Source organism: Podarcis erhardii (genome assembly GCF_964252035.2).
Source record: "Podarcis erhardii genome assembly, chromosome: 11".
In the NCBI taxonomy this organism is placed as follows: domain Eukaryota; kingdom Metazoa; phylum Chordata; class Lepidosauria; order Squamata; family Lacertidae; genus Podarcis; species Podarcis erhardii.
Genome location: NC_138501.1, coordinates 41,870,114 through 41,882,182, shown reverse-complemented (window position 1 = coordinate 41,882,182; position 12,069 = coordinate 41,870,114). Strand labels below are relative to the sequence as shown.

The 12,069-nt window shown below is 41.6% G+C and overlaps 1 protein-coding gene across 1 annotated transcript in view; it reads right to left on the bottom strand.

The window, feature by feature from the left end:
- Positions 1 to 11,796, bottom strand: part of MTMR12 (myotubularin related protein 12) — a 38,568-nt gene extending 26,772 nt beyond the window's left edge. The window contains exons 1-2 of the mRNA XM_081881435.1: positions 11,434 to 11,796; positions 1,089 to 1,143 (exon numbers count right to left, since the gene is read on the bottom strand). Of these exons, the coding sequence (XP_081737561.1) occupies positions 1,089 to 1,143; positions 11,434 to 11,781 (403 nt within the window). The 5' untranslated portion in view covers positions 11,782 to 11,796. The remainder of the gene's footprint in view (positions 1 to 1,088; positions 1,144 to 11,433) is intronic.
- Positions 11,797 to 12,069: the final 273 nt, after the last annotated feature.

Sequence of the window (12,069 nt, the reverse complement as noted above, 5' to 3'; positions counted from 1 at the left end):
ATAACCTTCCAGCACACACAAGGCCTCCACATTCCCTCACAACCTTTTTCTCTCTTCCGAAGTAGGAAGGGAATAATCACAACCTTGAGAAATACTTGGAGATGAGGAAGTGAGAAGCGTGTCACGCTCTTTGCTTGTTGAACTATGAACTTTTCCAGGCTGAGAGCAGGACCACACCTGCCCATCTCAGCCTTGAAAAGTATAGAGAGAGGAGTGAAAGTGCACAGTGTGCTGCTCCTCGCCACTTTCTTTCTCAGTTGTATGAGCATTGGCTAATCAGGAGCTTGCTTCAGTCCACTTCAAGCAGGAAGAAGGAAAAGCACCTTGTAAAAATACTGAAGACGACAGAAAAAGGTAAGGGGGAGTAGCAGCCAATGCAAGGAGGAGGTGGGGAGGAGAGTGAAGCAACCCAAGAGAGAAAAATCAAAGGGTGGATCATCTCTGCATTTTCTCAGATTGTGTGCCCCTCTTCAGCTGAGCTTCTGCTCTCTATGGCTGTTCTCTCTCTCTCTCTCTCTCTCTCTCTCTCTCTCTCTCTCTCTCTGGGTTTGTATCTTGCCAAAGAGAGATTTTGCCTTAAAGAAGAATGTTTGGTAACGGCCATGTCTACCATGGCAGTCATTTTATGATGGCGCCCAAGGCGCTTTCTCACAATTCCAAATACGTCCATGGGTCCAAAAACGGTGGCAACCTCTGCTGTAGACTACCAACCATTCTGCAAAGCTTCCAGACTGTTCTTTCTTGCCAAGAGTTCGCATTGGCACAGGAGTTTTCTCAGCCACAAAGCTTTAAACTTTCCCAGCCCTGACATCATTCATCAAAGGCTCACAGCTCCTCTTAGTAGCAAAGTAAACATTGAGCCAGTCTTCCTCATCCCTTAAAAAAGGAAGGTGTTTGAGAGAGACAGTACTGCTGTGAACCTAATAGTTACTGTCAACTTTCACCATCTGTTACAGAAATTGTGGAGGCATTCTACAAAATAAAAATGCAGTTGGACAAATCTTGACGCATGTCCTTTATCTCAGATCTTCTAGGCAGGTCATGCGTATAACATTGATAAGATTCTACAGCATTTGTCTATATGTTACCTGGCAACAAATTTGGCTCTACTTCCTTTCCTGTGGCTTCCCTCACATATACCTCCTAGAAGAAAAGACATTGCATTAGTCCAAATCAGAAGTAAAAAGCTGTTTCAAATGCTTTCTAACATATATTGCTTTAGGAGGGTTCAAAGTACCATATTGTTTGGCAAATAAAGTTATACTGTAACTAGAGATTGGCCAAGCAAGCAGCTAGTCCAGCAAAGGGTTCACAGATTTTCTTTACGTATACACATACACACAAACGCAAGAAAGCAACTGTATAAGTTGCTATTATAAGATAACAAGAAAACTATTATTCTCTTGTTGATTGCCACTTAAACTATGCAGGAATTTGAGTTCCTATTTTATCAGACAAGTAGCTGTTTAGTTTTTGTTGGGATATTCTAACCAACTGAAACTCTGGCCATCTAATATTAGCTGAAAGACAACTTGAATGTCTGCCCCCATTTGGTTCCAAGGCTGTAAAATTCAAGGCAACACACTGTCCTCCTGCCCTTGTCCTAAGTTACACAAGCCACTCAAAAAGGAAAACCATTACCACATTGCCAATTCCCAACTCCTGGCCGCACCTGCCATCTACAGAAATGTTGTACTTTGAGGGCTCAAATACATTGCTATTCATAATTAAGTGTATTTTTACTTTTCTGGTTCAAACAGCAAAAGATGTTGTGTTAAGTTTATATCAATATATACATGTAACTTATTTTAGGATTTGGATCAGCTAGCCATCATTCTCTATTTTCCTAATGGCTTAAAAAAACAAAAAACTTAGCACTTTAATTAGTCTGCCCTTTGCTTCTCCAGGTACCTATCTGTGCTTTCTCCTCCATTGGGGAAAAAGCAATCCTTTCACATTAGTTACATCATGGACCACTATTCCCAGCTGCTGCTTCACCAGTAACAAATAAGCCAGGAGTGCCCAGATCCTGTTCCACAACCTGTTTCAGCTGGGAGAATATCACAGTCCATGTTTGTTGCATAAACAAACTAGTGCCAAGATAAAAAAATTACCATTAACACTCAACAGTGTTCTTTACTTCCTAGCAAGTAAGGCAAATGTCAAGAACATAGCAGCTCCAGTATTTTTTTCTGTAACATAACTTTTATTCATTTTCATATTTGAACTGTTTGACATGGTTGCATTGTTTACATTAGTGCTTATGGCATGCAACAATTACATAAATTTATTAAAAAATAAAACACTCACACACAACTTTGTTAATATATTCAGAAATGTTCATCTAAGTATACATATACCCAAATTAGTACATTTATGACAGATATGAAATGTATAGTAGCGCTTATTGCTTAGATTGCTGACCATAAGTGAATGTATTTTGTATCAACAACAATTAGAAATTATAGGAGGCAGGAGAAGAAAAAAAATAAAATATGTACTTCATGAATGCTAGGCTGTACTGCAAGCTATGGGCACTGTTCTACCATATTGTGTGTGTTATCAATAAAGTCACATCAGACTACATAAAATTTCATAGAATCTTAAGAGTTGGAAGGGCCCCCAACCCCCTGCAATGCAAAAATCTCAGCTAAAGCATCCATGACAGATGGCCATCCAACCTCCGTTTATAACCTGTTTAAAAACCTCCAAGGTTTGGCCTCTTGCTACTTTTTAATTTGTTTCAGTTTTTTCAATAGTACCATTTGCCAAATTGCATTGTAGCATTGGCCCATAGTTGATTGTAATGATTTCCATGTCCTGGCAATAGTTATTCTTGCAGCAGTTAATAGATGTGCTATACAAATATTATGACTAAATACCGGAAGTTTTCCCTGACTATTGGAATTTATAAGCTTTTCGAGAAAGTTTTCTGAAGTTGTTGGGGGTATGAAAGAAGATTACTTTCATTTTTAATAGCTCCAGCAGTAAGGACACCTGCATTCCCAATTGCTTCCTTAAAGGAAGCAAATAATCTAATAAATAATCTAAAATTTCAGAGCATTTTGAGTTAGTTCAGCTAATATACTGCCTCAGTATTAGTTGCTTAGGCAAAAAGAGGGGAAAACACAATGAGCTAAGGCCACTGACTTAATGACCTACTTGCGCCTCTACCAAAAGTACTTGGCTGGCTTCTCTATCGGAAACATGATGCATGATAACGTTGGTCCAAGCTGGACTCATGTCCTTATTGCTAGTGGCAATCCATTATAGTGTGACCCATTTCTAGTATCTTACCTAAAAGTGAAGGTAAATATTGATTTTCCACCAGCAATTCACCTTGTTTTACTAAGATGAAAACTATCTTGATAGTTTTTAAGATACTGGAAAAAGGCCAACATTAACATCAGTCTACTGTTGAACCTAAAACAGTAGACTGATGTGGAAAATCTTATTTCCTTCTTGGCCAAATGTAACACTTTTCTACTTCACAGAAAATCTGCAAATTAGCTTGTACAGTGGTGCCTCGCAAGACGAAATTAATCCGTTCCGTTAGGCTCTTCGTATAGCGGTTTTTTCGTCTTGCGAAGCAAGCCCATTGACAGCTTAGCGGATTAGCGCTATTAGCGGTTTAGAGGCTTTTAGCGATCAGCTGTTAAGCGGCTTTTCAGTGGAACAGCTGATAAGCGGCTTAGCGGCTTAGGAAAAGGGGGGGGAAAGGGGGGGGAACCCACAGGAACTCGCAAGACATTTCGTCTTGCGAAGCAAGCCCATAGGGAAATTCGTTTTGCGAAGCGCCTCCAAAACGGAAAACCCTTTCGTCTAGCGGGTTTTCCGTCTTGCGAGGCGTTCGTCTTGCGGGGCACCACTGTACTAGGAAATGCCCATACTGGACAAGATAAAAACAAAGTAGGGAAGGGCAAAGAACTAGGATGTTACAACCCTTAAATATGATTTCTCATTTACCTTCTGAAATCATGGGGCTATTAGTCAGAATGCTGCCTATATAGCTAATATATTTAATATTTCAGAAACTGTTTTCCTGATTATTTTGTTTAATGGTTCTGCAGTATTCAAAGCTTCTTGCCAAATTCCGAGTCTCACACAGACCAAGGACATCTGCATCACATGACATGCACTAAGCAACAAGTTGGCACAATACCAATAAATGTAATTAAATGAACAGATAGCCTCTGGTTGTCTGTGGAGATCTAGAACACCTTATCTGTCTGGATGTAAAGTGGTGAAGGCTAAATAGCCACTGAAACAGCACTCCCCACCTGAATATTTTGGCTGCCAAAGTCTCACTCAAATGTTAACGTAATCCCAGCTAAACTCTGGGAGCAAAAAGTTGTGTAGGGTCAGCTAGAGTATTATTTCATGTTTGAAGAGCTATAGCTGTACCAGAAAAGTATAGCTAGAAGTTTACTAGTGTCAATTTACGCATGTCATGTTAAAGAATATACTGTATATAAGCTAGTAAGATTAGAGGAAAGGACTTGAGTAATATAACTGAATAGCCTAAGCTCAAGAACGGGGCAAAAATATTTTAGACACTCTTTAGGCATGAAAGGTAGCATGAAAATTAAACACGTGATTTGAAAACACTTAAATCTTAACATTCTTGATCCCTGAACTAAAAGGTGCATTGGTAAAAGCTTCAAAGAAAAAACAGGATGCAGGTTGCTAAGACTGAAATGATTCAGAGTTGGACAGCTGAAACAATAAGCTGCACAATATTTAGATGTGCAGCTGCATAAAGAGTGAGTGTGCAGTCTCTAGATGCTCATGTCAGCTTTGCACATTGTGGAGTTATTCATCCCAATAGTCAGGATGCTGATTAAAAAACAGCCAAGGCAACAAAAGGACAAGAACTTTGAATGCATATTCTATCAGGCAACAGAATATTTGATCAGATAACAGTAATCCATTTTTGGAAGTGCATAAATTCTTTAAATATATAAATATACATCTGGATTCCAAGTTCCCTTTTCTGAAAACAGCTGCTATTCCAAGTGCATTTAACAAGTGGCTAGCAAATCCAATTTACACATCTTCTGGACTGTACCAAACAGACTACAAGTAGGGGCAGAAAGAAATGTATTGCAGATTTAAAGGTTCACCATTTACCAATCCTTACAAAAATATACTGCAGGGTTGTTGTAAACCACTCAGACTGATCTGCAGTATTAACTATATAGTGCGGGGCTGTTGTAAAGCACTCTCTCCTATCCAAGGCTTCTTCAAACCAGTAATATAAAAAACTTTACATGCTTGAAATTTACAGTAGTAGGATTATATTTTAAAGGGTTTCATTCTAATTAAGAAGAAAGTGAGAAGGAATAGAGCTCTTTGTGGCTACCTCTTGCGGAGTTATTTTGGTTGGGGTGGACTCATTGATAACAAATCCCAAAGCTACTTTAAAATCTTTGATTTCTCCGTTATTTTTATGGGCAGCTCTCACCTCTGCCCCTGGAAACATTTTAAAATAGCTTCAGTATGAAGCAGGAAGTGGCCTATACAGTCCGATTTTTTCTTTATACTTCATAGCTAGAGTCTCTTCCTTCTTTTCCATGCACTAACTTCCACCCCCCTCCAACCTGATTTTCTATGATTAATTCCCTGGGTGGAGGTGCTACTGCTTTGTCTACATAAATATAGACATTCTCCTTGGAGATCATAAATAGAATACAAGATATGCCATGACAGGCAGTACATGCTGGAGTCAATATTGTCCAGCATCATCAGCTTCTCTTTACCTGGCAAGAAGGATCTAGCTGGTTTTTAAAACATTTTCGTATTCTGCAAACACCCACACAGAGAGAGAAAATCCTTGACATAATCCAAGCTGCAAAGCAGCAGGAAATCAGCCAAATATAGATGCAGCAAAGACTAAACTTTGCATAGCAGTGAACTGTTTATTGTGGGAAAATGTGAGTGTTTACAGTTAATAGTATCTACTCCAGGGGATGTGAAATTCCCTACACTTAGTTTAGCTTTCATAGATGAAATGACACTACTTCACAAGTAGCTGAGATTCAACACACAACAGTAAGTTCAAAAACACTGTACTTTTATCATAAGCTTACCTGGTCTTTCTGCAACTAGAATTATAAAACACCAGAAATGCTAAACTGATGAAACATATCCTTTCACCCACCATTTAACTTGGGTAATGCCAACCAGGTGTTTAGCTAATAATGGAAACTATCTTGAATATGTAACCCTGGCTATCAGTAATCCCTGGTAATGTCATTGGTTTTGACCAGGGGTAGACAACCTAAGACCTGTGGGCCAGATGCGGCCCAAGTGCCTTCTCAATCTGGCCCGTTGACAGTCTGGGAATCAGCGTGTTTTTACATGAGTAGAATGTGTCCTTTTATTTAAAATACATCTCTGGATTATTTGTGGGGCATAGGAATTCATTCATTTCCCCCCAAAAAATATAGTCCAGCCCACCACATGGTGGTACCACTGTATTTGGCTTAGAACAAGGAGCCCTGGGTTGAGTAGTCTGCTCAACCATGAAGCTCACTGGGTGACCTTTCGGCTAGGATTGCTCTCTAAGCCTAAAAAATGTTAACAATATTGTAGAGAAAATAAAATGAGAGCTGGAGAAACCATTTGTGCCTTCATGGAAGTAGCATATAATCTTAAAATGTACCCAAGGTCAATGGAGCTGCCATATTGCTTGCAATGCTCCACAGTTAACTCCATTAGAAACTAACACAAAATGCGTCCTGACAAGAGTTGTCTGACAACATACTTATCCCAGGGATTTCCCCCAAGCACCACCTTACTCCCATTTAATGAATGCAACTTAACCTTGGAATTTTCCCTGCAGTACATACAAAACTGAAAATAGAAGTTTTCCCCCCAGCATAACTTTGAGCTCATCTGAGGCTTAGGATACTTTTGTGCAAGTTATCTCTGACAGACCTGGACCCCCCCCCAAAAAAATACAATATACTAGATACTAGGAAACTTTATCCTAATTTGTTTCCTATTTAGTCTTTGTTCCAGTATAAATTAACATGGAGATAACTAAACCAACAAACCCAAACACCAAATTTTAGTAGTGCTGCACAATGATAATTGTATTTTTATAACAATTATTTGGGATATTCAAATCATTTTTAATGTCCTTCAGTTAACGCCAAAGCAGAATGAAACTATAAACAAGTAAAACCAGTATGGAACTGGCCTGAAGGGCAAGTTCAAGTATCTGCTTTCATTACTTTGGCAAGTAAAGAAAGCATTGTTTCTGCTTTCTTCCCCCATCAAATTGGAAGCATGGCACCATTTCTTTTAAAAGTAGCTTCTTACAACATCTTCCATAACTCTAAACTCTGCAATTTTCAATGTATTCTGGCAAGAAACAAGGGATATTTTCCTGACCATTATTCAGCTTCACCACACTTGGTACACAACAGCACATATGGAACTTTACATACCTGTCACAAGTCATTCATTAGCTGTTAAATTTGGAATACAATATTAACTGGCACCTGCTTAATGTGGGAGATTATCAGCCAAACCTAACTAATACCACAGAGCTGTAGGCAAATACTCAGACCATAGAAATACAAAGGTAAAGAGGGCTCTGTGGAGAAGGGGCATTTCCTCTCTCTTCTCTCTATTCCTTTGACCAGCACTGAATGCAGTCATGCCTCAGCTTTAGGTATATGCCTGAGGCTGGTTATACTGTAAATATAAGTATTTTGCCTGCATAGCTTTTACTGTTGCCTTTGCATGAGTATAAATCTTATTCTTACACTTACTTTACAAGCTGTTGTCTGATTCTTTTTTAAGTGGGGTAATAAAGGGAGAACCAACTTCATGGCTAGACTTGCTCAAAAAGGTTTTACAGTCCAATACCCACATGCTTCAATTTTGCTGCTAAGGATGGGACTTTTAAAACTCTTCAACCCATACACATGGGGGCCTGGAGGGATAAACTGCAATTAATATATCCTCTCCTACCTATTAAAACCCACCTCACGCTTAACACTCTCTCAGTGCAAATGTTTTCCTACACACAGTCAAACCAGTTGGCTCACTGCCTGCCTAATCAGGAAGCAGCAATATGCACAAAATTCCAATTCTCCCTTCACAAAGGTAATCAAGAAGACACACAAGTCACAGGCTTGCAGTTACCACACATTGCTGTACACCTAAATTTATATCATGAGCCTTTGAGCAAAAATACATACAGCCTCTGTCTGAGAAGAGATGGAAAATCCTACAGTGCACTTACATCAGCAGGTGTTATCTGAAACCATCTATTCCCCTATTACTCTTTGATTCCGTGTGTAGTTAATAGTTTGCTGTAAGATATGTATGAACAGGAGATGTAGGGGATGTGAAGCAGCGCCTCTTCCATCACAGCATTCCAACAACACAAATTGCCCTCCGGTACCCTGCCAAAGACAACCTTCTCTCCTCAATTCACTAAACACCCTCAGCACACCTGTCTACCTAATGATAAGCTCCTCTGGCATTTAAAAGAAAGCAGGAAATGCCATATTTCAACACTCCACTCTCACACCATTCTTCATTGGCTCTGTCATACACTTCCAAATATCAGCTTTGGGGGGTAGTGGGCACATTTGGGAACCTGAAAAATCCTCAAGGGCGTTGCAACAACAGGAAGAGCATCTCCCTTCAAGAATGGGGGCGGGACTGGGACTTATTTTGATCTTTAAAGCCTAATTGCAGCAGGGGAAGAGCACTGTAGCCAACAGAAGGCTTTTTTTCAAGCCAAGTTGTAGCATAGGTGACATTTTTGGCAGGAGGAGCACAGCTGGTCAAGGCGTTAGCTTATTTTCTTCACACCTCCCTACCCCACAAAAAGCCCCCTTTGCCACAATTAGGCTTGAAAAAATGCCTACAAAGCTTCTTTCAAGCCTAATTGCAACCAAGCAATTCTGAGAGGGAGTCCACAGAATTACATCTGCCTTACACCTAGTGATGCGAGGTGAAAATATTCAGAAATCCTATCCCAACCACACCTACTTAGCACCACCCATCTCTGACCAAGCTACTGTATAAAAGAGAAAAAATTGGGGTTTTTGTCCCACATGCAATCATACTTTAGTACAATCAAGAATGCAGTTTTGCAGATAGATTTGATTTGTAATGGCAGAGGTCACCACAGGCAGAGAGCAGGTTTAACTCCCATCAGAGGTGCACACCTTTTCTATATACTGTATTCCCCTTATAGTAATTAATGGCTGCTATTCACTCTTATGGGAAATAGAAAATTGCTCTTTTTACAATGATGGCAAAGTCTGGCTGACTTCCTCTTGACAGTGGAAATATAAAGCACACTGAGTGCTTTGCACTATACAAGGCTTCCTTCCCCACCTACTTTTGTCACAGCAACAGGTGCTTTACTGAAACTACAAATCAATATACTACACGCATTGTAGTAATGCTACTTTAGCCTGCACCCAACTCAGATTTAAGGAGGTTGGAGGGAGCAAAGCAGGAAACATCCCTTAAGGAACAAAATGCAAGACTATCCCATGCAGGCTTGAGTCATATCACTTCACAAAAGTTAAACTGGTCTGACATACCGTGGCAGCATTCAGAAAATGCAAACTTATAATTGACCTTATTTCATCCCAAGTATATAAAGGCTGACATTTTAAAATGAAGAATTACAGGGAGAAACTAGCCTCTCTGTCAACAAAGCAATATTTGGACAGTAAGGCTACAACCCTTTAAGCAGCCTTACCTGGAAGTAGGTCCCAGTGAGCTCAGTGGAGCTTGATACTGAGTAAACACATAGCTAGGGAGGGCCTTACTTCGACCACAATAGGAAAGCTGGTATCAAGCTAATGGTTAAATATGAAGCTTCAACAGGGGCACTTCACCAAGCCAATGTATTTTTTAAAACCCATTATTATTCAACAACACTTGTTTTTGTTGAAAACACACCAACATGAGGATAGATTTGACCAGCTACCATCAAGATGTAAATAATTGCATGGTTTCAATGCTTTGTTTTGTGCAGTTAAAAAAAACAAAACCCCAGTAATTTAACATTATCAAAAACTAAATTTATCCTTATTCTCTTCCCCTGTTTTCTCCTCCTCCCACTGCTGTTACCTTCTCTCCCCCCCCTCCCTATCAAGTAAGCTTTTAAGCTCCTGCGGCAGGGACTTTCACTGTACGAAGCACCACACACGCTGACGCCAGACAAGCTACAAATTCTCCTCCTTGCACACTTGGTGACTGCCCCCCTCCCCTCAAAGCAAAACAGTGCGGGGGGGGGGGTGAGAAAGTGAAAGCGCACCACTGACCGAACTTCACAGCAGGCACACTAACCTACAAACAGGAAAAAGCAACATATTCTTATCCTAAAAAGCAAAAGTCTCGCGGCGTCACGAACACAAGGTTTATTATTATGGTTACACTTCTGCGGAAGCCACGTCCTGCTGATAACGCCAAGGTCGCAGGTTCCATCCCCAAATGGGCCACGTGCCTACTCCTGCATTGCAGTGGGTTGGACTAGATGACCCCGGGAGAGGGGAACCCTTCCAACGCTTTACAGTAGTTCTACGGCTAGTTTTCTTTTGAAAAAGCTCCACTTGTGAGGGGCACATACTCCCCAAATAAAGCAGGGACCACCGACCCAACTTCGCAGCACCTGAAGGAAGCAACTCTTCTAAGAGACCTGAAACTTAATCTGTCATGGGTTTCGAGACCCAAGACTGAGAAACAAACGCCAGTCTGAGCTTTTGTGGAATAAATAAGGAGGTCTATTAAAAATAGTAATAACGGAAGATAAGCATTTAAAAAATATTAATAGTGTTATTAAAAGTGCACTTTGTCAGGGTGTGTGTGTGTGTATATATATATAGGGGGCGAGGTGGGCCGGCGTGGGAATGGGGTCCTCCAGGGCTATTTACAAATATATATATATATAATATATATATACACACACACACACACACACACACACCCCCCTTGAGAGTGTCCGCTCCTGACAAAGCGCACTTTTAATAACGCTATTAATACTTTTTCAATGCTTATTTTCCGTTATTATTATTTTCAATAGACCTCCTTATTTATTCCACAAAAGCTTAGACCAGCGTTTGTTTCACAATCTCGGATATATATATATATATATATATATATGTATGTATATACACACACACACATATATATATATATATATATATATACACATATATACATATATATATACACACACACACACACACACACATATATATATATATATATGTATATATAAATAGCCCCGGAGGACCCCATTCCCCCGCCGGCCCACCTCGCCCCCTTCTCCCTCCTCCTCGTCCCGCGCGCCGCCAGCCAGCCAGCCAGCCAGCCCCACCCGCGCGCGCGCGCGCCCTCCCTTCCTCTCAGACCAACCGCCTCGCCTGGTCCCCTCAGTCGCCGACCTACCTCCGGGCTGATGTAGGAGACGAAGGAGGGCTTGGCCGGCCTGGCCCCCGCGCCGCCCCCCGCGCCCAGCATGTCTGGCCCCCGCGAACTCCCGGCGGCGGCGGCGGCGGCGGCGGTGCTGCCAGGGCTCCGGCCGGTGCCGGCGGGCGAGGGCGGCGTCGGCAGCTCCTCCCAGGAGGACTCCGCGGCGTCGTCGTCGTCCTCCAGCGCCGCCCTGCTTCGCCTCACGTAGTTAATCCCTCCCATCGCAGCGAGCTGCAAAACCCCACAGTCCCGGCGGCGGCGCACGTGAGCCTCTCTCCCCGCCCTATTAATGCACGAGCTCCGCCCAGCCATCCGCGCCGCCATTGGGCCGGCAGAAGGTCGATCTCAGGCAGAGGTCCCGCCTATTCACCCCGCCTTTTCTCGCTCCCTTTGCAGGGAATGGTCGTTTCCGTAAAAAGGGGTGGGGAAAAGTGTCATAGGACCAATCGCAACATTTATTAGATAAATTAAAAAAAAAAAAATCCGAGGGCTGAACGACAGATACGTTACCCAATCAGCAAATGACTCACGGACCGGCTTAAAAGGAGAGGTGATTTCCTTGTCCCCTCCCCCCCCCCGTCGCCTGGAACTCTGAGCTGTATTAACTGTAGT